We start from the raw sequence: 27,260 nt of genomic DNA, 5'->3' as shown, positions 1-27,260 counted from the left end.
TGCAAGACATTAAGTAACAGTTATCAAGAAATTATAAAACATTAATATTTACACCACTAAACGGTTTCTTATTAGATGGAGTTATTACAAAAGAAAAAGGAGTAATAGTGAGATAAATTTTAATTTCAATATCGTTAACAATCCAGTTGCAACAAGCTAATAGAGAGAGCATAAGGGGAAAATGAAAGGCCATTTAAACCATTGTATTTGTACTGATCAACCTTCCAGCAATATGTACATAGTCTGGCAGATCATGGGTCTTCAAGTACATGTAATAAGATGTGCTACAGATTTCTGCCTTTACCATGATTTGAGGCAGAAAATTCAAGATCCCAATCAGTTCTAAATTATAAAGGCTCTTCTCTAACCCTTCTACAAATTACTTTAAATCTATGCCAACAGGATTTGATCAATGGCCATTCACCAGTTTTGATGAAAGTTAATCTACCTAAAGTACATATTGTTTCCCTTTTCTTCACTGCAATCCTTTTCTTCCCTTTACTTTACTGTAATCCTTTTCTGCCCAACTGTCCACCAAACCTGACCTTCTATATCTTCCTGCACCCTTAAAACTTTACTCACTGCATATTTGTAAAACTCATTTATTATACACTACACTTAGATCTAAATCATTAAAATATCCTTCAAACCTCAAAGGACCAAGTATTGTGCTCAGTGAAATCCACTTCCTCAGGATCAAGGATGATGTGCATCTAATCATTTTTGCTGGTTCTAATGTGGCTAATGACTCTAATAACAGAAACAAACTTTTCCACAGACGTGGCAGGACATGCCTTAAAAAGATGAGCAAATGGAAAGATTCCTTGACCTTACAAATAGTTTCTGTGCTCTCCTCTTGCAATGGTTTGTAATTCACAACATCATTCCAAATGCTACTTCTCCACTTGGACCATGTCAGAGGCTAGAGGTTCCCAGCAGTCAATGAGAGTTAATACCCTCTCACAACAAGAGTCCAGAACAACCTGTCTATTTTGGGAATAGAGTGTTGGGCAGGTCGCAATCTCAACTCAGCTGACTGAGAGCAAATAAGGTCTCACTGTCAGTAGTGTTGCCACCAGGATGTTTATTCTTCCAGTGAACTTTTCAAGGTTTTGAAGAAACTGAGTTAAAGTAGTTTGCAGTGATTTGAAGCACTGACTGAAAACAGTCCTTGAAGCACATATAAGGGAAGGCATCAATGCTGCTGTTAGATCATGCATTTTATGTCAGTTCAAAAGACTGTTCTTTAAAATATTGTTTTCCCCAAATGACCAAGTGGTGTGCTGACATAGTCAAGCTATGGTGAATTTCAGATTCAAGGTCCACTTCCGTTCAGAGGTGGCTCCTGAGATGTGGGAAATAGTCCATGGTTTCATGGCAAATCTTTTTTACTGAGGGTAGTAAGATGGAGCAGGGCCAGGCTGGTAGAGATCCTTGGACTTGCAGATGTTGAATGTAAGACCCATTTTCTCATACTGTTTCAGTGAATGAGTGAACATAGCCCTGAAGTACAGCCTTTGAGCATATGTATACATAAGCTCATTTACTCAAGTTGAGTGACTTTGGTCCTGTATTGCGTTCACTGCAGGTCGGAAAGTTTTCCGTTATTTTAAAAAATTAGCTAAACTTACGTAGTAAGCTTGTTGGAAGCGAGATGAGTCCCTGCAGTGAGAAAGACCGATAAAAGTTCAGGGCAGTTCACTGAGTCATTCTGTTGATGGACCAACGGTTAGTATCGTAGCTTGCATGGCATCATTGAGCATTCATAAGATGGATAAGAATTATTTATGGACAGCTAAGTTTGAGGATGGTGTTCCACAATCTCTACCATTGGTGGAGTCAAATGTTCTGATGAGATTGAAGAAACTCATGTATAGATATGTAGCTCCCTCCATTTTTCTTGGAGCTGTTGCAAGGTGAAAATCATGTCCATTGTGCCCCCAGGTGGATGGAATTCACACTGTTAGTGGGGAAGCAAGTCTGGCAACTGTGATGAAACAGTTAACTACTTTCCTAAGGCAATAACTGGGAGACCCGCATTTCTTTCCACAGTCTAATGTTCAGCATGTGTCTTTCCTTGAAGATGGTTATCATAAGGCATAATTACATCCTCCTCTTCTCAGATTGTGAAATTGTTGCTTTCTTGCTGAAGCTCTTCATTGCCAAGTTTTAAGATTTCAGCTCCGATGCTATCTGCTCCTAACACTTTATTATTTTTGGAATTGAGTTACGTCCTTCTTGACTTCATGTTGCTCAAGGAAGGCAGAGAGGCTGGCATGAATAGGATATTAAGGGATGCAATCCATATCCTGGAGAGTCATGGCTGAGGAAGCCATTGAAATAGATGTTGATTACAACTTTACAGAATATGGGCCAAGCACAGACAAATGGGATTACCTTAGATGAGCATCACCATTCTTTACTCTCAGAAGGTGATTGGGCAGTAGATAGCTTTTAAGCACTGGAGAAACTGCATGTGATGGCTGTCACCAAGTAGCTGAGCCTCTAACATTCTCTGTATCTAATCTCTGATCCAGCCTTTCTCAACTTTTTTGCCTTGGAGGAACCCTTCAAATAATGTTCAGGTCTCAGGGAACCCCTGCATAGAAATTATTATATCTAGAGCTCACGGAACATTAGTATGATCAGTAAGCTGTTAATATAATAATCCAAAAATAAATGTCAAATCTCTTAAGCCAGCCTTTCTTGAAGTAAAACAGATAGTTAAGCTTAGCTTATCCTTCTTTCTTTCTCTCTCATAAATTTCAAGACCTCATAAGGCAAACATAATAAATTTCTCAATTCTCGGTCAAAGAAGGCACACATGGATTTTACCTTCAACTGAAAGGAGACGATTTCTATCCTTGCTAAACAAGAGAAAGCTCGTTCACACTTGTAAGATGTTGAAAATTGCAGCAAAATGTTCATTGCCTTCCTATGAATGATAGGATATTCATCTTTCACAGAAAGCCAGAACACGTTCGGAGCAGATCTCATCTTGAGTGCACAATCTGCATGCAGCTCACGAAGTTCCTCTTCTCTCAAAGTCAAGTTCTAAGGCTGAGCATAAGATTAAGAGAAAGGGAGGAAAATACTGTTCAATTTTCTTCCAGGTGTTTTTCAAAAGACTCGAGACTTTCTGATATCCTTCCTCACTCTCAAGCCCTAACAGCAGTGGAAACATTTCAAGATTTCCTTTTGCAGCATGATTCTTCCATAGATTCGGTTTCATTTTGAATCCAAGAACCTTGCTGCCTGAAGTCAAAACATTTTCTCCGGGTCCTTGCAGAGAATTGTTCAATTGGTTCATACGACGACAGATGTCTGTTAAGTAGGCCAGTTACTGCCGCCATTCTTCATCTTCAAAGCACTCAGCAAAATCCAGCCTACTATTTTCTTGGAAGTACTCCTGCAATTCACCTTTCAGCTCAAACACCTTGTTGAGAACTCTTCCTCTGCTAAGCCACCAGATTTCTGTATGTAGCAAGAAAATTGTGTATTTTTTGTCCTGGTTTTCTCAGTTTTTTAAACATTCTGAAAATGAACTGGTCTGAAACCTACTAAATAACTTGCTTCCTTAATCCTTTTACTGACTGTGACTTTATTTTCGAAAGCTTTAATCTGTTTGAGATTCCAATAGTTGTCGAAAGTAATCACACCTTTATGTGTCACATGGCTGTGATTTGTAGTTAAACGTCTTTCCGGTTTTGCTGGAGCCATTGCTACATTTTAAAGTTATTTGCCACAGACTAGGTACAATGGAATTGGACAACTTGGATCACCAGTCCACATGAAACACATTGAAATTAAGCTTTCATTGTTAGGATATGATATTGGCTGATTACTTTAGTCCCACCCACTGTGTTTGTCTCCAGGACCTAGGAGCTTCTGGGGCAACAGGAGGCATTGGGTCTCTGCTGTGGTCCTGAGTCCGCTAATAGTGGTGGGCGGTCAGTTATTGGTTTGCATGTGCACCCAGCTGGCAGCTCTCCCTGTCAGGAGCCAGCAGAAATACATGTATAACAACCAGCCTCCGAGATGGCATGTGCTGGCAATGCACTTTCTCTGCCGGGATACTGCCTGCAGGAAGACACTCAGCTTCCAGCAGACAGCATCAGCCACACTGCTTTGAGGGATCTGCCTCGCTTTTACAAAGAGCTGTTGAGGGTATGGGGTCTAGTCTTATGCAGATAGGGTGCTCCTGCACTGGTGGGGGGGGGGGGGGGGGGGGGACAGTGATCTAGCCGAGAGAGGGACTGTCCCCATCCTATCACAGTGGGTGTCGAGGGGCATGGGGAGATGGTGGGGATCCAGCAGCACCGCCACCCGATGGGCCGGAAGTGCTCGTTAGACTCAGGCCTCAGGAGACCATGTGGGAGAGGGTACTGCATAACGTGAGCCATATCGTGGGGAAGCCCACTGTGTCCTTCTGTGATGCCCCAAACTGTTTCTTATGCTGGCTACTCTTGGACAACTTTCACTTCTTTGCCTTCATCTGCCGACCAGACTCTGCTTGCTGACCTGTTACACCATTTGGCAGCAGGGGAGGTCCACAGTGGAAATCTCTATATGCAAGGAGCTTTCCTCTGTACATTGGATTCCTGGAATGGAAGGTGTTGGATAGGGCAGTACCATACAACAGGGTTTTTGAGCAGGGTCACTGACACCCCGTCCACCTGACAATTTTATGGCCAGACTGTGTCAGTGTACCACCCTTTATGGAGTGTGAGAGGTTGCAGGCCCTGTTTGAGTATTTAAAGGGGCTGCTGCTCAGATTCTGGTTGCATTTCAGTCCCACACTCCCTATAAACAGGCACCCAGTAAGGAAGGGGGCGGATTGGGGGGAGGATTGACTGGTGGGCTTGCTCCTGGGCCTGGCCAAGATGGCCATCACAGGTCTAGGTGGTGGAAAGTCAAGGGCTCTGCCAGGGCCGACTCTCTGCCCCTCTTCCGAGGAAACGTTCGTAGCCGGCTGTCCTTGGAGAGGGAGCATACGGTCACAATGGCTACAGTGGAGGATTTCCAGGAGTAGTGGGCACCCTAAGGAATTGACTGTTTTATAGACAGTAGTAATCATATTTTGATTTGAATTTATTCACAGAATTGTAAATACTTAATGTTTGTACTTCATGTGTTTGTTGTGTAAATAGTCCTCGGGATCAATGAAGTATGTCCGTCTGTCTGTCTGTAGATTTATATAAAAAAAAGACCGATTCTTTTCTAGTGCAGTGAAATGAATCAAAGATTGTAATTCTTCATCATTAACATTATCAGAATTGTCCTTAGGCCTGGGCCTAGAATCCTCCTCTTCCATCTCACACTTCTTCAAATATTGCCACTCTGGACCATCTTTAGAATGAAAATTTCCCTTCCATTTTCTACGACACCGGTAGTTTGCTCGTTCCTAAAAGGTCAGTCAGCAACGTGTAAGTGGAAGTTGGGGGATGTAATTCGTGAGGGACAGGCTGAAGTCTCAGCCCACGTTGGGCGAGTCCATTCAATGCTCGGAAAATGCACTTCACACTCACCAGCCTACCGTTCTTCTCTCCATGCAATACAGCGCACACCAATCATCTTCCTACCATCCTTCCCTCCTGGCAAATTAGCACTTACCAATTACCTGCCTACCATCCTTCCCTCCAGGCAATACACTGCTAACCAGTTATCAGCTTACTGTCCTCCCCTCCATACAGTAGAGCAATCAACAGTTATTAGCCTACTGTCTTCCCCTCTGTACAATACAGCATTCATCAATTATCAGCCTACCGTCCTCCCTTAACTCAACCAAATAAACATAATCCTATTGTGTACTGCCATACTGGGCTGACACACCTCAAACAAGATTGCCAATGGGTCTGCTCAGTCACTGCCCACCACTGCGAGCGCTAGCATTGTGGAAAGGTCAAAAATTGATGTTTTTTAATCTGATCTCTCATGGAACCCTTAGCGACCTCTCCCAGAACCTTGGTTGAGAAACCCTACTCTAATCATTAGGTTAACCTCTATGTCTCCTCAGTCTCTCCTGATCTCCTCCCTTCTCTCTCTTGCTTCTTCTCCCTACTTTCCTCTCCACCCCTCTTCTCTCTATCCATCTCCCTCTATCGCCTCTTCTCATCTCTCTCATCTCATGCTTGGATCTCATAGGCTGCCTGATTATGGTTTATTAAAATCCATGAAGACTACATCAATCTACTTGCCCACTAACAACCATCTCCTCATGATCATGTTAATCAGACACAACATTCCCTTAATAAATCAACAAATCCATGCTGCACATTGTTGTTTGATCTACACTAGGTTAACAGTATATTCCATCTCTTGGCAGGGATTCAAATAATTTGTACATTAAGTGGCCTGCATTTACTTGCATATACACTCAGTGGCCACTTCATTAGGTACACCCGTATCCTACTTGTTAATGCAAATACCTAATCAGCCAATGACGTAGAGGCAATTCAATGCATAAAAGCATGCAGACATGTTCAAGAGATTCAGCTGCTGTTCAGACCAAGCATAAGAAATGTGATCTAAGTGATTTTGACTGTGGGTTGATTCATGGTAGCATTCAGGGTGGTTTTGCGTTTATCAGAATCTGTTGATCTCCTGGGATTTTCACATACTACAGTGTCTAGCTACAAAGAGTGGTACAAGAAAACAGTAAAAAAAGATCTAGCGAGTTCTGTGGGCAAAAGACCTTGTTAATGAGAGAGGTCAGTGAATGTCTGACAGGTTCAAGGAGACATTAATTCAAACAACCACACATTACAACAGTGGTGTGCAGAAGAGCATTTCTGAACGCACGACACATTGAATCCTGAAGTGGATTAGCTACAGCAGCAGAAGACAATGAACCTGCACTTGGTGACCACTCTATTATGAGGAGGTACTTAATAATATCTCCACTGACTGTATTTTCCATCTCTTGGCAGGGAATCAAATAATTTGAACAATGTGGTATATAATTACTTAGATTGTATATTCTGATCTTCTTTCTATTCTGGTTTATTTCTTTTAGAATTTTTACAGCATTGAAATCACAACTTATCTCGTTGCTTCATTCCTGAAAACCTTGGAAGTCCATGCATTCCTCCATTAATGCTCAGTATTTAAAATCCGAGCACTGCCCTTTCCCTACCACAAGGCTTAACCCATATCCTTTAGTGTGCACTTCAGTCTTTCAGTGCTTCAACCAGCAGCACTGCTCATAGTTTATACAAAGAAATCTATCAAGGATAACAGATAACACAAATAAAAGGCAAGTGAGTTTAACAGAAATTTCACAGATTCCAAACAAAAATATAGATTAAGGTTATGAATATTCCTCAGGTCAGGATTACTTATGAACTGCGGCAGAAGAGGAATAATCTATTACATTTCATAAAACATTTTGTCCTAGGACCAAGGCAACCAAACTGAAACTCTCAAAAATCTATATCGACAGATTGGTTATCAAACCATAGTCAATGCAAGTTAAATCCATAAAATCAGGAGTAAGAAAAGCTAAGTCACTAAGTAAGGTTCTGGAGGAGGTAAATGCAAGTAGATTCAAGAGTCAACTCCTGGAAAGTGAGTGGAATAAAGATTGTGATGAGACGCATAGACTGAAATGCATTAAAATATACGGTCATTGCTAGCTAATTAGCTTTTTTCTATCATTATAACACTGAAAAACATGAAATAACAAAATGCAATTATAGGTTTATATTTACCCATTAAATAGAACATACCTGTATAGAACAAAAAACATAGATATTTATTTATGATATATGGCCAACGTGCTTACCAATCCGTGAAAAATATCTGTGACTTTCACCTTGGAAAAGTTTGGAGTTTTAATTTCTGGTTTCTGCTGTGTTTTTGCTGCAAAGATAAAGTGACATTGTATGATACATTTAAATTAAACTTGGCTACAGAATACTCAGGACTGAAACCACATCTTTTCATCTCCTCCCTTACAAGAGAATTTCCATCAGGGGAATGGGGTGATACAGTACCACAACCTGTGAATGAAACTCAGTTCAGCTGTCAGTTTTAAGATGCAATGTAAGATATATTACATGGATTCGATCCAAATTGTAATGGCAGATGATAAAGTTTAGGTAAACATAGATAGTAAAGTAAGCAAATCCAGTCGGCAGAAAATGCACAAGGAAGAAAGAAAGTCTGAAAATCTACACTGGTTTTATTTACAGTACTATGCAAAGTTATATCCTGCAATGTACTGCTGCCACATAAATCTCATGACATATGCCAGTAATATTAAACCTAATTCTGACTCTGACTCTGAAGTGTGGTCTGACCAATGCTTTGGAAGCCTCAGCATTATGTCCTTGCTCTTACATTCTAGCCCTCTTGAAATGAATGCTAACATTGCATTTGTGTTCCTTACCAGAAAATTAGTCTTCAAGTTAACCTTTAGCGAATCCTGCACAATGACTCCAAATCCCATTGCACCTTTGATCTTGGAATTTTCTCACCATTTAGAAAATAGTCTAAGTCTTTATTCCTTCTACCAAAGTGCATGACCATACACTTCCCTACGCTACATTCCAACTGCCATTTCTTTGCCCATTCTCCCAACCTAAGTCCTTCTGCAAACTCCCTGCTTCATGGCCTTCCTCCATCTATCTTCATTTCTAAATACTTGGCAATAAAGCCTTCAATTTTGTCATTCAAATCATTGACATATAACATGAAAAGAAGCAGTCACAACACTGACCTCTATGGAACTAATCACCGGCAGCCAACCAGAAAAGACCCTCTTTATTCCCATTCTTTGTCTCCTGCTAGTTAAGCAATCTTCTATCCATGCTAGTATATTTCCTTTATTACCATGGCTCTTGTTAAATAGCCTCATATACGGCACCTTGTTAAAGACCTTTTAAAAATTCAAGAAACAACATCCACTGACTCTCCTTTGTTTATCCTGCCTGTATTTCCTCAAACAATTTCAATAAATCTGTCAGGAGAAGTTTCCTTTTAAGGAAGTCATGCTGACTTTGGTCTATTTTATCCTGTGCCTCCAAGTTCTCCAAAACTGTATCCTTAATAACAGATGCCAACATCTTCCTAACCACTGAAATCAGGCTAATTGGCCTACAATTGCCTTTCTTCTGCCTCCCTCCTTTAGAGTAGAGTAACATTTGCAATTTTCCAATCCTCCAGAAACATACCAGAATCTAGTGATTCTTGAAAGTTCATTACTAATGCCTCAACAATCTTTGTAGCCAACTCTTACAGAACCCTGAGGTGCTGCCTATGACGAAGGGTTTCAGCCCGAAATGTCAACAGTGCTTCTCCCTATAGATGCTGCCTGGCCTGCTGTGTTCCACCAGCGTTTTGTGTGTGTTGCTGTCTATCTGGTCCTGATGACAAATCTACCTTCAGACCTTTCAGCTTCCCAAGCACTTTCTCTTTAGAAAGTGAGCAACTATGCTTATTACTATCCGCTGACACTCAAATTCCACAATGAAAGAAGACACAATGTACTTACTAAGTTCATTCACAATTTCTTTGACCCCATTACTATCTCTTCAGCATCACTGTTCAGCAGTCCGATATTCACTCTCCCCCCCTTTTACCCTTTATATATTTGAGAACACATTTAGTATCTTCTTTTATATTTTGGCTAGTTTACCTTAATAATACATCTTTTCTCTCCTTATGGTATTTTTAGTTGCCTTCTGTTGGTTTTTAAAAGCTTTCCAATCATCTAATGTCCCATTACATTTGTTATAATATATGCCCTCTCTTTTCCTATAATACTATCTTTGACTTCCCAAGGAAGGGAGAGATGGGTAGAGGAGGTAAAGGTAAGGGGTATGGGTGAACAGGAGAATGAATGAAGAGGATGGGGCCACGAGAAGCAATGAGGAGAGGAGAGAGGTGATGGGGGAGTGAGTAGAGAGAGGGTAGAGAGGGAGGAGGAGGTCAGGGAGAAGGTGGAAAGAGTAAGGGGTGAGGAGAAAGGGGTGAGAGGCAGAGAGGAGTAGAGGGAGAGAGGATTGAGGGGGAAGTGGGGTGAGGAGAGAGAGGAGATAGTGAGTAGAGAGCGGTGTGGGGAAGGTCTGAGAGGCAAGATTTGAGAAAAGACAATGTTAGGGATTATTGATTAATGAAGTTAATGGAATCTATCAGATATAAATTCAAATGAGGACCAGTTTTTAGTTCTTAATGTAAATTTTAAGCAGAAACTGGCTTTAAGTAAAACAGATAACTTTACAAGTAAACAATACTGTCCCCAGAGAGAAAGCTGGCCAACATACTGTGATTGCAAAATGGTGACCACGAGACATTTACATATGCATCAGCCAAATGTTAAGACGATGTGGTTATGTTAATTGACCTGCATCAAATCAGCAACTGTAGCTAAGTTATTCAAGTGACTGAACCCAATTCAGCTGCCAAGGTGGTACTGACAAGACATGGCAACATTTTCTGGCAGCACACAATAGTACTGTTATGTTTGGTAACACCAAAATATGAATCTAATTGAAAGCAAAAGCACAAGAGCCTGGAATGTGTCTTCATTTCACTTTTACCTTAAACGAGGCATGCACGTATGATGTGGTGGTGAGACGATGTATGCCACTCATATACTTTTATATATAGCCCGTAATTAATTATTTAAACAAACAAAAAGTGCTTAATCAAACAATATATTTATGTTATTACTCAAATATTACTTAAATATTAAATACATAAATCTATACTTTTTCTGGACTATTTTCTCTGCCATCTGCAGCCTGTAATTTTCCTTTGGGAGGAGTTGTGCTTTTGAACCATCTGTATGACCTGGCTTTTTGCAGTATCCACAAGGATTTGGTGAACAGGACTCTTGAGAATGCAGGTATGGCCATGATGGTCATTGCTGGAGAAGACTTCGGGCTGGACTGACACAGCAAGGCCTGAGCCCAAGAATAGAAAACGAACCAATATTCAGCTGCTTTACGGGCCATGCCAGGTTTAAAAGATTAAGGCTTTGAGGCCAAGGGCAAAAGAGAAACCTGTGTTCAACTCACTACTCCTTGAGGTTTACTCGCCTCAGCGATGATACAGCTGCAACCAGACTGATACTATGTCATTGTAATCATTGAAACTGCATTGAATTGCCTGCTATATCTTTGACCTAAAGGTATGTACTTTGAGTTTGGGGGACTCGACCGAGGGGGTTTCTAAGAGAATGTCTGTTTGTTGTGATGAATAAAGATTTACATATCCACCAACTGCTCCAACTTCCCCAGTAACTTAGTCACATTCACAACAGACAGTAGAGGAGGTGTGAAGAAATAGAGGAATGCTACCCAAATTCACTTGTGATTGTCCGTTTTACCAAATAGTTTATTAAACCATTTGTGAAGGTAACGAAAGTCATCCAAAACCTACAACTGCAATCAGGTCAAATTGGGATTGATTTCCTTTCCCTTGTGGGGTTATGAACCAAATTGATGGGGTCTTACAAACCTGATGGTGCAATCAATTTTTCTTTTGTCAGTTCTAAATCATTTCATATATTGAATTGAACATGAACCGCCATAAGTGAGATTTGAATAGCAAAAAATAGAAAATGTACACTACTTGAGCTCAAATCTTAATGCATCCATATAACAGTAGGTCTATCCCACATAAAATTTATGCAAAGCCCCAGTGTTGGCAGATGCAGGTAATATTCCTTAGCAGATGGCAATGGCAACATCAATATTGAAAAACAACTTACGGTGAATGTCTGGAGCTTCAACAGTTTCAAAAAAATCATCTTCACGATCAATCTCAGAATACTTCTTCAACGATCGTTTATGGGCAACAACTAGCACCTCCTGCAGGATATCCATCTTCCTCAGGATCCGACAAAGGCTGTGAATCCTCATCGCTTCTTCATGCTTAATTATTGCTTTCTTTAAATGAGCCTTTCCTTTAGAAATAAAGAGGCAAAAAAAAGTAAACATAGGTAAACATTCATTGCATTGATTACTTATAAACCATAATTCTGTGAAAGGTTAGGGGTGACTGACTTCCTTACAATCTTTTTATCTTGTACACCGCAGTTTGAGTTTAATCCTGAGTGGTGGAATACAAGTAGTTTCAAATTTCAAAACATAGCAGTCATTGATGGAATGAGGCTAGATCAGTCTCGGACTGATCGTGATGATTAAATCAACTGCCATTTAGCATATATTTTTTGGAATCCGGCTTAATTATACCAGAAATAGGATTGCTGTTGGAAATTAAAAGGACTTTTATAAAACTATTTCAGATTATAGTCTGAGATACAGAGAGATACTATCTTAGTGGAAAGAAATGGAGAATTGTTCCCCAAGTGTGGAATCAGTGGCACAATTTACTCTGAGCCATTCTAAATATTTCCAAGAAAGTAAGAGATCCAGAAAGTAACAAGATACTGAAAACATGGTTAAAAACAGAAACAAACTGCTAGAGGAACTCAGCAGGTCAGGCAACATCTAGGAAGGGGAATAAACACTTAAAGTTTTGGGATGGGATGCTTCATCAGGACTGGAATGGAAGCAGGCAGAATGTCAACTGGTTTATTACCCTCAATCAATACTGCCTGATTTGCTCAGCTCCCCCAGCGTTTTGTGTGTATTGCTCAAGATTTCTAGCATCTGCAGAATCTTTTGGATTTAAACAAATCTGTTCAATTTTCAAAATAATGCAACACCAGGGAAAATATAATTAACCTGATTAATGCATCATTACTCACAAAGATAAGATTAACAAATGGAAAAAACTTTCATGCTGCTTTCCCATTGTATGTGATTTTGATCAGTTAACATTTATAACTTCTTAAATGGATGAACTGTACAGTAAGGAAATCTCCAAGGTACAAGAGAATAACTGAAACATAGAAGAACCAAAATAAAAATACAAATGAATGTTTCAGATCCATATTGCTTATTATTTCTAATTCATGGTGTCATCAGTCAATTTCTTGGGTTTCTTTTGATGAACTGTAATTTTCTATTGATACTCTAGATGGCACTGAAGGATCATAACTGAAAATTTCTATTTTGACAGATTATTTTTAGTATTTTGCATCGTAAACAGGTTAAAGGGAAAAAAATGGTAAGAATCATCCAACATGAAGCAGAACAATGCTGTTGTACAGGTGCAGTACAAAAACAGAATCTAAGGCACACTTTGCATGATCTGAAACCACAGCACACTTGACTGGAAATTCAATCAGGTGACATTGTTTTTTTTTCCTCAGCAGTACACATTTTTTTTAATATATATAGATCAATTATTCCCAGAGTAGAAAATATTTTCAAAGCTGAATTACACAGTTCCAGATATTTGACCTGGTTGCATGTGCTCATAATGTATTCTACAGTGGATGTGCACCTAATAACATAAATCTTCATGAAATTTTAGGGAATCTCCAGAAGAAATTGCACAAGTTTTTTTTTGAAAGAACATCTGTTGTCAGGCAGGCACCAATCACTTGGATTTCATGCAAATACTTGAAAAGTAGTGATTCCAAAGTTAAGTGTTAACTTCTATTGCAGAGGATTTTTAAGGCTGTCTACATCGTTCCAAAAATAATGGGGTTCCACTGCTTTGTGAAACTCCTTACAATGGGTGCTTTCCTGATGGCTGCAAAGATCTTACATGGGTGCTTTGGGTTTAACAAAATTTTGGACACTGATTAAGTAAGCAGAGGATGATTGGAGGAGTATGGAGAATGCCACTGCAGTCCCTCTCATCCTTTGACTGCCCAGTGCACTGAGAGGTCCACTGGCTTTGGGCAATAGGAATGCAGACATCACTTCTGCTCTCCCCACTAGCACAGGTAAACAATCAGGTCAGCCCTTCCAAGGCAAGAGAAGGATCTCTATGGCTGACATTTTAATTAATCCAGTATGTTCTCCTTTGGTTCAAAGTCTAGTTATTTCTGACTTTGCCTCTAAAGACTTACGTATTTTACAAGAATAACAGCCCTATGGATATACACTGTATAACTGAAGATTAAATTCAGGATATAGGGTTTAAACTTAAGTCCCATTTGGATGTTCCAATGCAAGGACCCCATAGACCTAACATGCAAAAATCTGCTAGCACCTTGGCCAATGGTCCAAGCTTAACAAACTGCAAAATAAGTTATTCATCTTATTTAAATATTAAAAATTGCAAATGGTTAACGTTTGAAATAAAAACAATAAATAATAGACATATGTTGAGTATTTCCCACTTTCCATTTTTATTTCAACCACTTTTTTTACTTCTCATTGAACACTACTGGTAAACAATGTAAAGTTACATTTACTTACAAAGCAGCCTAGTCACCGCACTACAAAAACAATATATTTATTGTATGTACACAATGACAGGCTGTTCATGTATGGTTTGCATTCCTTCAGCTGAAACTTTAAACATTATGAACCATTACAAGATTGTCTTTACTGCATACCTAATTTGCGTCGCTCCTCATTATCCTTAAGTACCATAACCAATGATGGACCCTCAGGCATTGTTACATGAAGTTGCTGAAGAGCCTTTATGTGTTCACTTTCATCATCAGGACCCACTGAAAAAAACAGTATGCAAAAAACTTTCAAGTTCCCTTAAATACTATCTTTCCAGGCATCAACACGTTCATGTCCGTTGTTTATTAGCTGTCCACTTGGGTTCAAGCAAGTGGCATGCAACCTTCATTTCCTTTTTTAAACTTTCAGTCCAGTCCAGTAAATATGCTGTTCATTAAGACGAGCTAACAATCCAAAGCTTGTAAATGACATTTGGTTCCATCAGCCAAATAGATGCTATAGATTTCAACTAGCCGGGCACAAGCACTATTCATGCAGTAACTTGTTCATTTGGCCAACCAGGGAAATCACCTATTTCCACTCTTTGTTTTCTGCCTGGTAATCTCAACAGCTGACAATGAATGACTGGAAGAATTGGACTGAACACTTGTAAGAATGTTACCCAGGTACACTCAGTGGCCACTTTATTAGGTACATATGCTTGTTAATGCAGGTATCTAATCACCCAGTTATGTAGCAGCAACTCAATGCAGATGTGGTCAAGAGGTTCCGATGTCATTCAGACCAAACATCAGAATAGGGAAGAAATGTGATCTAAGGGACTTTGACTGTGAAGTGACTTGGTAGCAGACTGGGTGGTTTGAGTAGCTCAGAACCTGCTGATCTGGGATTTTCATGCACAACAGTCTCAGTCAAGCTCCTCAAAGATTAATTGATTTATTAAAATGATCTGCTCCGACCTTTAAATCCCAGAGGACAATTGCCATTTCATGCATTCTAAATCTTTCTATTCTAACAGAGGTCTGCTTCCAACTATTAAAGCTTTTGTCCACAAAATTCTCCCCAAAATCATAATGGCACTTTTGTTCAAGGTGGCTAAGTGAGAGTTAAGTTTATCTTTATCTTTTATTTTGTTTTGGGTTGGAAGGAAGCTGTGCAGTTCTATTTGTTTTTGTTTGGTAAGTATTCTGTCCAGGAGTTCATTAAGTGGAGAGAAACAGCTCAGTCAGTAACAGCATCAGTTCACCTCTACATCAGCTTGCAATGATTGCAATGTGACATCTCAGAATGTAGACCATTTCTCACACATCACAGAATAATTGTACAAATTACAAACCACACACACATATACTAACATACATTATATATTTGAGACTCAATAGGGCATCGATATTAAACATTGCAGTAGCTCAAGGAAGAATCAAAAGGTTAGAATTCAATCAAATATCACCACCAGAATTTGTTCACAGCAAAATAAAAAGATCACATATCCAGCTTTATAGGACATTTATCTGAATGTCAAGTTTTGCCTGCTTGATTTGCTCCTTGCGTTGAATGTATGAAAGAGGAATAAATATTTTGCTTTGCTTCATGCTGCCTTTCTTTATGTTGTTGATGCCCTCATGGCCTTATTCTAGTGAAGCTCCATTTGGACTATTGAATATTAGTGTCATAATCCGGAAACTAACCTGCATTACGAAAGGTGCCCCAAGGACTTGTATATCACTGATTGCCAGTTGTACTCTTGCTTTTTTGCTTGCTTAAGTGTAAGCTTGTTCACAGCATGGTATTTGTACCTGGAAATAGGGGCCTGGTAACTGTGGGTAATTGCCTAGAGTTCTGGGTCTGAGAGGAGAGATTCTAGAGATTGATCCATACCTATGGGGAAGGGATGATTCTGAGAAGTTATTGGGGACAACGGTAGAGCAGTTGGGCACAGCATGTTAAGATCTGAGAAAAGCATCTATCTGCATTAGGTTTACTGCACTGTCCTGTAAAATACTCTAGGAGCCTCTTAAGCCACCTTGCTGCTTTTAAAGGTGTCCTATGAAATCCAGAAGTGTAGCCCTTGGAACAAAACAGACTAATTTGTCTAATTTGAGGCACAATTTGTACCACAGACAGTGCAATGAATCGTAACTGTGCTGCAATTTGACATATAAATGATGCAATGACATTCTACTTCGGAAGTACGCAATTTACAGAAGACTAAAGTGAAGGAACAATACTGTGTGCTTCAATTTCTAAGCACACATTTATAATAATTGAAATGTTAGAAACTTAGCAATGTTGCAATTAAAATACTCTGAAGCAGGGGCAATGCACTGTTCTCCAAAGTGAAAATAGGCTCTATCAACAGTGTGTTTACAAGAACTTATCATTCCAATTGACCAGTACTGTTTACCCCACTTGACTTAATCACTACATTTGCTCTTGTACTAGTTTTCAATGGCAAAATTAAACAATCTTTCTTTCGTGTCAAACATTATATCAAAACATCAATCACCAACTAAATGCAGCCAACTTGGTGAAATACTTACTTGTATGGTCACAAAATGCAATAGCAGCAAAATAATGTGAAACAGCTTTGAAGTACTCAGATTTGACCTGAACCATAGTTGTCCAAGAGAATGGAACATAGTCTTTCACTGGGGGTTGTGTCATTGTCTGATAGACCAAGGAATAAACATCAGCCACCTAAATAGCAACATAAGGAATACAAGCATAAACAGACATATTATTATAATTTTAATTACTGCTCTACCCCATCACATCAATGAAATGGTACCATTTGGTTCTTAGCAGTGAATTTTCCAAAGACATGCAAACTGTAGAAAATATGAAGTGAGATGTAAAAGGTTCTAGTGCTTTGCCAGCATATACGATGAATAAACTCATCTTGAGCTTCCAGCCAGGTACAGATATCGATTTAACCAATATTTTGATGACAAACTCTGCCATCTTCATCCGGGATGATGTCTAGTCCAGTGGTATTTATAACCCCATTGGCTGTCCTTCCCGACTGGTTAATGTTCATCCAACCAGGTTTCCACTGCTTACAACTGAATCTGGTTCTCACTTAGAACAAGACCTTCACCTTTGTTAAAAATTCTTTTCCTCTAATTTTATTTCAATTACTTCCTTTACCAGGTGGTCCCAAAAATCATTGGTGCAGCACAGTAGTTTCATGCTGTCTAAGTCAATTCCACGGCCATTGTGAATCCAATGTTCTGTTACCACCAATTTTTCCAGGTAACCCAAACGGACACATCTCCTGTGCTCCTTGACGTGGGTTTCCACTGTGCATCCCGTTTGGGTGATATATGCTGCTCCACATTCACAAGGATTCCTGTAAACACCAGCCAACCTGAACCGCAAGTCATCTTTGACCTGCGTTAGCTGTGATTTGAGCTTCTTTGTGGGTTTGTAGGTTGTATTATTCTGGTATTTCTTCAGGATCCTGACAATCCTTCCAGAAATGGTGGAAATTTACAGGATTTCCTGTGAATTCTACAAGCTCAGGTAACTGTGCCTTACCTTTCAACTGGACCGTTATAGCTTTCCAGGCAAGACGAGCTTAACATTCTCAGGTTCAGCCATTCCCATTTGCACTTCATTTATACTATATTTTATACTTTGCTCTTTATTTCATTACCAATGCCTTTTTCATCCCTTTTGTTATTTGATTTTACCAGCTTTCCTCACTACCATTGACCTTTTTCTTGCTCTTTCCTCCCTTTCTCTGCATGTTAAAAATTCTTGGTCTAGAAGATCTTAAATGGGAACAAAGAACTGTTATATGGCACACTAACTGCTTTAGTCAAGGGCCTCCTGCTGTAAAGTTTAATAGTGCCCAACATCCAAGGCATTAGTGCCACTGAATATTTGCTGCCAACTTCCTCCATATATTGTGCTGTTTGTGAAAGAAAATTCAGTGTTCGATCATAGGCCACGTATGGGAGACAGATGGCAAGCATTAAGGGCTGGTGTTCAGTGGGCAAGAGAGTTTGGGGGGAGCAGTGGTGGCAAGGGAGAAGGACCCAGAAACTGCTTAAAATGGCAGCTGACTAATACAGTATCTTCTCAACAACTAGTGAAAGTCAATTGCTTCCTGAAAGTGATGACAAAATTGGATAGAACAGTAAAAAGAGGCATTTTGATATGCATGCCTTCGTAGGCTGAGGCTTTGAGTGCAATCATTGGGACAGTGTTTTGCAGTTGAACAAAACACTGATTAGGACACAGAGTACTGAGCACAGTTTTGGTTGCTACATTGCAGGGGAAATGTGGAAACAAGATACAGTGCAGAAAAGGTTCGTCAAGATGTTGCCTAGAATAGAGCTTGTAGTAGTAAGGAGAAATTGGATAGACTATTGCCATTTGAATGTAGGAGGGCTGACGAGTAACCTTACAGAGATCACTTTATAAAATTGTGTGGGGCATAGATGGAATAGATAATTTGAATTACTTTCCCAGGGCAGGAGATTCTAAAGCTAGAAGGCATAGATTTAAATTGAGAGGAGAGAAATTTAAAGTAGATTAGAGGGGCAAGTTTTCCAACACAGAGGATGACGAATATCTGGAATGAACTGCTACAGTAAGTATTGGAGAGATAGAAACATAGAAATCTACAGTACAGTACAGGCCCTTTGGTCCACAATGTTATGCCGACCATGTAACCTACTGTAGAAACTGCCCAGACACTTAAAATTAAAATATTTAAAAGGCATTTAGACACATACTTAAGATAGGAAAAGCTAAAATGGATGAACTCTAATGTGGGCAAATGGGATTAGTGTAGATAAACATCACAATTGGCACGGAGGACCGCGTTTTCTGTGCTGTATATTTCTGTGATTCTACAACAAAAATTTGCAGGCTAGGCTACCAATGTACACATTCCATAAATTAACTTGTAAAGATTGAATAGAAAATTGTATTATAAAAGCACCTTAACAAGCTCTGAACTGAGCGAAATAACTTGAAAAAAAATTACATTAGTAGAAACCTCATAATCAGTAAGCTCACGACATTTACTTACTGAACTATTACAAAAGTCTGGTTCCTTCAATACAGTTACCAAGGAGAAGAACATGGAGGATAGGGAGATCAATATGTAACGTGCTAATTTGTTAGGGGATTTTCAGATAAAAGGGGTAGTGTTGGTTCTCTTAATGAACTTTAAGGTGAACAGTCCCTGGGGCCTGATGACATAAACCAAAAGATTCTGTGATAAGTAAGGGATGAGATTGCTGGGCTTTAACCAATATCTTTGTGCCCACTCTAGCGTCAGGTAAGGACCAGGAGGACTGGTAAGTGACTCACATTCTATTATTCACAAAGAGAGATGGGGATATTCCTAGAAACTCCAGACTGGTGAGTCTCACAGCAGTGACTGGGCAGTTAGCATGTTGAACAGAATTCTTAGGAATAGGATTTCTGAGCAATTAGATGAATTGAAATGAGATGTGCAGGGCACATTTTATTTACACAAAGAGTAACGGGTGCCTGGAATGTGCTGCCTGGGGTAGTTGAAGGCAAACATAATTAAGGCATTAACAAGGCTTTTAGATAGGAACAAGAGTATATAAGAAATGAAAGGACATGGACATTCTGTAGGGAGAAAGTATAAGTTTAGTTGGGCATTTGGTTACTAATTTAATTAGTTCATTTAATTACTGATGGTATTTAATTATGGGCTGAAAGGCTTTTTCATGTTCTATTATGTGGTTCTTTTGAATATGAATCCCATGGTAATGGCCAATGATTTGATTTTTTTGCTCAAGAGTTACATAATGATGCAAATAGAATGAATATATCTGCACTACTATTACTTTAACATCTTACCCTTGCAGCCTCCTGCGCACTCTGTAATTGTACCAAGAACTCATCCTTAATTCCTGCCAGCATCACATTTTCAAAGACACATTCCTGTACCTGTGCGATCATTAGACGCACTAACATGTTGAGGGATGGCGTGCTCATGTCGAGGCTTGGGGCATTCGAGAAGTTTTCTTTTAAATAGTTCAAAGCACCTGGAGAGAATAGACAAGATGTATTTGACCATTAATTATGAAATACTACAAAGTCTTTGTGTAATTCGCTCTTCGCTCATGCAGCTTAGAATGCATGACAGGTGGATTTTTGAAAAAGAACATTTTCCTTTAAAAATTTATCCTTTATACTTTATGTGAAAAAATTCTTAAAATATTTTTGTTTGGTGGCAATGGGAACAGGAACATAGCTTTGATCACCAAAACTCCTCAATCTTAAGGACGAGCCCACAGAAGATAGTAGTAGAGGAAGCAGTTCCTGATCTGTCAAATTCTGTATATTCCATCTCTTTAATCGTTTTATATACTTTTCCTTAAATACATGCATTAGTCTATGCCCAAGCATGTCATGCTTCAAAACATCCGTGTATACAAAAATTCGTAAATGAACACTATTTTGTAGAGTGATAAAACAATACAACATAGAAACGGGCCAACTGAGTCTGCTCTGAAGATCAACCACTCATTTATACTAAACCTGCATTATCCAATTTTCTTTTATCGAGTACTGCAGGCCTATCCCATCAGCAAGTTTCTCAGCAGTGATGGAGCTACATACATGTATTGCCTAGACCTGTTGCATAATGTTGTTGTGTGGAGTTGGTGCATGGACCAACAACTGGTGCAAACGATTGTCTTGGATGTTTTAATTGTGACTGCAAGACCCTGTTGGACATTGGTAATGTAGAAAACTGCAAGCTCAGTTCATTGGTTCATTGGTGAGACTGATGGCAGGGGAACTGTGTTGCCCTGGTTGTTGCATGGACCAGGTGATGTCCCGATACCACCTGCTGCAGCCAGCCAGGAGAGGAGACGCTGAGGCGGTGTGGGAGACAGCTGGGTTACGGGCTGGCTCCTTCTGTCAGTGCTGCCTTTCAATGTTCGCTCAGTGGAAGACAAGCTGGACCAGAGCAACATCTCATGCACCATTAATCTACAGGCCATGCTGCTAAGGGACTTGGACTAGATATTTGTTCTGCAACTGTATGTTTTTCTGCTTTCGTAACTGTCTGTGCTGTGAGTTGTTGGTACTGTGTTTTGCACCTTACCCCTGGAGGAAAATTGTTTTGTTTGCTGTATTCATGTGTGGCTGAATGACAATTAAACTTTAAATTGAACATGCTCATCAACTCCCTAAAGATTCTACTACAAGGGGTGATTTACAATGGCCAATTCTACTAATCTATACATCTTTGAGATATTGGAAGAAACCAGAGAACCTAGAAAAAATCTACATAGTCACAAGGAAACATTCAAACTTCAAACAGCACCAGAAGTCCATATTAAACCTGGCTTGCAAGAACTCCAAGGCTGTTGTTCTACCATTTGTGTCACTATGTTTCTCTCAGAGAATCAAGTCATTCGCCCGAAAATAAAATTGATCGATTCATTCAGATAGTGCTGCATGATGTTTAAGCATTCATTAAACAGGCTAGTAATATTTTTGGTTAATTACTCATCTAAAGGACAGCACCTTTGACTATTCAGCAGTTGTTCAATAACACAATGTAATGGTAGAACAGGCCACACTCCCTGCAAGAACAGGAGTGCAGTTTGAGCAGACAATCATCTGACTTGGAGAGATCAACTGAATCAAGCTGCCAGTTCTTTCAGCTTCCTGTTTCTCATTGTTCATGTTGATTCCAAAGGTTTTAATTTTTGCTACTGTTCCATCAATGGGCACTATTACTTCTTTATAGAATCACTTGGAAGTTGAGCCAAATGATCAGGATCAGGTTTATTATCACTATCGTGAAATTTGTTTTGCAACAGCAGTACAGTGCAAAGATATAAAATTACTATAAACTACAAAATAAATAAATAGTCAAAAAAGGAATAATGACACAGTGTTTATAGATTCAAAGGCCTTTCAGAAACCTCAAGTTGACGGGGAATAAGTTGTTTCTAACTCAGTGATTAATCATCTTCAGGCTCCGGTATCTACTTCATGGTGATAGTAATGAGGAGAGGGCATATCCAGGATGCTGCCTTCTTCAGGCACTGTACCTAAGATGAGCTCAGTAGTGGGGAGGGGTTGTGCCCATGAAGGAGCTGGCTGAGTCTAGTTCCTCTGCAACTTATTGTGACCCTGTACATTGGAGCCTTCATATCAGGCTGTGATCCAACCATTCAGAATGCTCTCTATAGTATATAGAAGAAACTTATAAGAGTCTTTGATGACATACCAAATCTCCTCAAACTCCAAATGAAGTAGAGCTGTGACATGTAACTGCATCAATATGTTGGGCCCAGGACAGATCCTTCAAGAAGTTGACACCCAGGAACTTAACACTGCTCACCTTCATACTATTGACTCCTTACTGAGGACTGGTGCATGTTCTTCCCACAATCAATTCCTTGGTTTTGCTGAGGGTGAATGCAAGGTTAAAGTTGCAACACCACCTCACTCATTTATATCACTCTTGTACATTTCACACACACTTTTCAAGGGGACCAATTCCTGGGTGTCAACATCTGTAAGGAACTAAACGGGGACCAACATATTAATGCAGTTACAAAGAAGGCACAACAGCAGCTATATTTCATTAGGAGTTTGAAGAGATTTGGTATGTCACCAAAGACCCTCAGAAATTTCTACAGATGTACTATAGAGAGCATTCTAGCTGACTGCATCACTCTCTGGTAAGGCAGGGGAGGGGTGGCCCTGCACAGGATTGAAATAAGCTGCAAGAAGTTGTAAACTCAGTCAGCTCCATCATGGGCATGAGCCTCCCCAGCATCCAGGACATCTTCAAGGAGTGATGCCTCAAAAAGAAGGCATCCATCATAAAGGACCCCTATCACTCAGGACATGCCCTCGTCTCATTGCTACCAGCAGGGAGAAAGTACAGGAGCTTGAAGACACACACCCAGTGATTCAGGATTCATGAACAATTCTTCCACTATGCCATCTGATTTTTAACTGGACATTGAACCCATGAACAAAACCTCACAACTTTTTTTTTACTATTTTTGCAAAACTTATTTTAACTTTTTAAATACAAAAATATAAACATACAAAATATATATACATACACACATACATATACATATTACACAGTAATTTACAGCTTTTATCTATCGCAATGTACTGCTGCCAGAAAACAACAGTGGCAATTACCCTGATTTTAATATTGTCTTGAGCAATTCCTTCAATTCAATGCAAGCCTACCTGCAGCCTTTTGGAAAGCATCAATAGCTTGGTCAATGCCTTCCTTAGTGGTTCGGTCTTGCCGCGCACCAATCTGGGTATATAGTGCACCAATATTGAAGAGTACACTTCCTTTTTCAAAAGCCAGAGCCCGTTGATAGGAAGGAACACCAGTTAAAGAGTCGTACCTATCAAAATATTGACAAGGAAATGGAGGAAACGTAAACTTATTTAACTGATCACACGGTAAGCACATAACATTAAACTACCAAGTCATTCAAGATGTTCAAGTTATCTGTGTTTCAGTCTGGATCGTAGATATTCTTTCAAGAACACCTTGCATGAAATTGGCCCTTCATTAATTGACTACTTTTTTGACTTAAAGTATTTCATGCTTCATTCCATGGTATTCTAAACCTTACGATATGATCCCTATTCCTGCCCCTTTTCCAAACTTTTCTCATTGACTCAGAAATGTACTGATAAATTGAGATAACTTTGTCACTTGATAATTACGATCACACCAAGTAATTACATCAATAAATGTAACCACTTTGGAACATCTTGAAGAAAAAATTAAAGACACAATGTCAATGCATTTTTAATTACATATGTAAACTTAACAAATAAAAACTGCTTAATATACCCAAACTCTTTTCAATGGTTTTCAACAGATTCTGAAGATTGATAGAAGCAACATAACTTTTGATGCCTAGTCTAGCATTTGAAATACGAGCAATCAGATTCTACATTATGTTATGAAATCTTTCTTTGATGTGAACTCAACACTTTTGTTGATGAATCCTTCTGGCTAATTAAATTACAGTTGATCCTGCTCTTGCATACACTTTAATGTTCTTGATAGAAAGATTATTTGTCAGTTCATTTCATAGTGACAATGTTTATTTCTCCCAATTCAAGGTCAATGCATACTTTAGAATTTCAAAGTAGGAAATCTGCTATGAGAACGTTCAGTATTTCATCAATGTTTCAATTACCAACAGTCCACAAACATAAAGCAAAAGACAATCAACAGAAGTCTTACCAATGAAAAAAGATACCCATATTTTTATTGGGTGAAAAAAAACGATTATCAATGAAGTAAAGCTGGTTGTAGTATTCCATAAGAAGCTCGATTCCAGCATCATTCCGGGTTGGAGTTCGCATTGCCTGAAATCAAAATGCTGGTTTAAGTCAAGTGATTAAATTTTAAATTTCTCAAAATTACCAAACTACTTTGCGCTGATGTTCCAGCACATGGAGAATGTAGCTGAGATATTGCATGGAGAGTGTCGCTTAGATTCAGACCTGTATGTCACCATTGCTGAACAAACAGCAAGTTTCAGAGGAGAGAAACTTCACAGGGCAGTAAACTCAGAACGTTTCCATAAATTCTGTGACACTATAATTGAAAAATGTTTGCAGAAAATCAGAAACACAGCATCAATCTAACCTTTGAATTGTAATTATCACACAATAAAGAAAAAACAATGAACAGTTTGGTCAGATCCTCTTTATTTGAATTCACATCCTTTGCAATGCTACATGTGTTAAGTGTAGCATTATAATAAAGTAGTTCTCATTTTGCAACAGAAGCCTTTATTTAGTGTCAGTCTCAAATGATAAGAACCTGACAGGCAGCATGATAACTTCCTGGAAAGATAAAATTAATTTTGATCAATCATACACTTAACCCATTTTCCTTTCTCCAAAAACAAGCATAATATATTTGATTTCAGCCCTATAGAATTTCCACTCCTCTAACCATTTGCCAATCCAATTAAATATCATAATTAAACATTTATTAACTAAAATTAGACCATTTAAATTCTGTTAGATTTCCTTTAAACTACAGGGATAATAAGAGGGAAAAAATACACACTGGTGCATGGATAGCAGTCTAATTTTTTCTTATCTGTCATCAAATTTTAACTTAAAAGAGTTGTGCACATTCAGATCCAAAAGCTCCAAATGCAACAATCCAACAATATTGAATACAAAGTTACATTTTCTAAGCCACATACATCCATGGTCAAAGAGAAAAAAAAGCAAAAGCATACTCAATGCCTCATGAGGCCCTCTGTTGGTCGAGGTCGACCATGGATGTTGTGACCCAGCAGTCTACACAAGCCAGTATATGCAAGCCACAATATGGAGAGCAAACCGTTGCCCACGTAGCAGGCTCCCCCTCTGCACGCAGCTGATGAATCTAAAGGAACAGCAGAGACAGCTTGACATTAGCACCGTTACGGGAATTGCCAGTCAGCATTGAATTCAACGTTGGACTGACTTTGGGGCTCCAGCTCTGGATTTTTCCTCTGGGTTTACTCCCAAACCCTTCCCCATGAGTGGGTATTGCTGCAAGCCAGCGGAGGTTTCAGATCAGAGTTTTCCTTTTCCTAGATGAGTTGCCAACTATGGCTGACAAGTACCACCTGCCCAAAGCAACTAGTAACCCACTTTTGCCCCTTGCCTTGTCAGTAGAAACAGTTCCGCTGGGCTTAGTAGCTAAGCCACTTGTGAAGACCAGGACTAGACTTGGTTTGTCAGATGCTATTTTAAATGTATCCCTTTGGGAGCATTTAATAGGTAGTGGGAGCTTATCCCCATTACCTCCCTCAACTATGACAGCCTTAATCAACCAATGCTTCATGATTTCTTAAACTTCACCTGTAAGCAATGTCTTCTTTTCTCCAAGGAAATAAAAATCCCAAATTTTCCAAAGCCATTCAGAATAAACAGATTAAAATCTATTGCATGCTGGTATTTTTGATGTCAAACATTTGATAAATAATTTTCAATACTTGTACAGTATAAATAACCACCCACTTAGTTAATCACAAACATTGCCACAGATAAATAATGTAAAAGCACCTGCAGCAGTACTTCAGAGGTAAATAACTAGAAATTTCCAAATCCCTGAGGGTCGGTTTTTTTCTGTCTTCTCCATGATAGAATATAATGAAGAGGTGGAATGTCCAAAGTTGCCTTGACCAAGTGAGTAATCATACGAATATAAACAATGAGCATCTGCAGCCTATTGGACTATCAAGACTTCATGGTTTATCTGCAAGTGTTTTCAGGATTGTGTACCAGAAAGGATAATTCAGATGTTCACAAGCTGGAAACCATAGATGAACTGGCAGATCCATTCCCTACTGAAACTAGGTCTTAAGTTTTCAAAATGTGTGACACTGACCTTTAAAAACTTGAGACATAATCTCCACCAAGCTATCAGAAATGTCAAGAGACAATGCAGTCTAAAAATCCAGACCCAAATCAGTTATAGCTGGGCTTCCATACCATAACATAACGGGCTACAAAACAAAGGTGGACAACATCGTCAACAAAAGCACAACCCTTTCAGAAAGCATTTTATGCATGATTTAAACAGAAGTTTGGTATGTCACACCCACCTCAATAGCTTCCACCCACAGATATAATTACAGACAAAAGATCATTCTTCCAGAGAGTGAACCGCAGGAAGCACGGGGCCAAATGGTGTCCCTGGATGTATCCTTAGATCCTGTGCAGATTAGCTTGTGAGGGTATTTACAGACATTTTTAGCCTCCCTCTGCTTCATTCTGAAGTTGCAGCTGCTTGACGAAGACCACTACCATCCAGGTACTTAAGAAAAACAAGGTAAAGTGCCTTAATGCTCTGGCATCCACATTCATGAAGTGCTTTGAAAGGCTGGTCCTGGCATGCTTTAAGTCCAGCTTCCCAGACAACATTGATCCACTGCAATATGCCTACGGTCTACAGTGGATACC

General features: G+C 39.3%; 1 protein-coding gene across 2 annotated transcripts in view; it reads right to left on the bottom strand.

Annotated features, from left to right (window-relative positions):
• Positions 1–27,260, bottom strand: part of rhpn1 (rhophilin, Rho GTPase binding protein 1) — an 88,967-nt gene that overhangs the window by 17,146 nt on the left and 44,561 nt on the right. For both annotated transcript variants that reach the window (XM_059974628.1, XM_059974634.1), the window contains exons 6-12: positions 24,532–24,656; positions 23,508–23,674; positions 20,130–20,317; positions 16,823–16,979; positions 14,426–14,542; positions 11,717–11,911; positions 7,784–7,860 (exon numbers count right to left, since the gene is read on the bottom strand). In XM_059974628.1, the coding sequence (XP_059830611.1) occupies positions 7,784–7,860; positions 11,717–11,911; positions 14,426–14,542; positions 16,823–16,979; positions 20,130–20,317; positions 23,508–23,674; positions 24,532–24,656 (1,026 nt within the window). The remainder of the gene's footprint in view (positions 1–7,783; positions 7,861–11,716; positions 11,912–14,425; positions 14,543–16,822; positions 16,980–20,129; positions 20,318–23,507; positions 23,675–24,531; positions 24,657–27,260) is intronic.

The sequence above is a fragment of the Hypanus sabinus genome, chromosome 1 (assembly GCF_030144855.1).
Source record: "Hypanus sabinus isolate sHypSab1 chromosome 1, sHypSab1.hap1, whole genome shotgun sequence".
In the NCBI taxonomy this organism is placed as follows: domain Eukaryota; kingdom Metazoa; phylum Chordata; class Chondrichthyes; order Myliobatiformes; family Dasyatidae; genus Hypanus; species Hypanus sabinus.
Note: the sequence above shows the minus strand (reverse complement) of the source record. Positions and strands in the feature narration are given on the sequence as shown.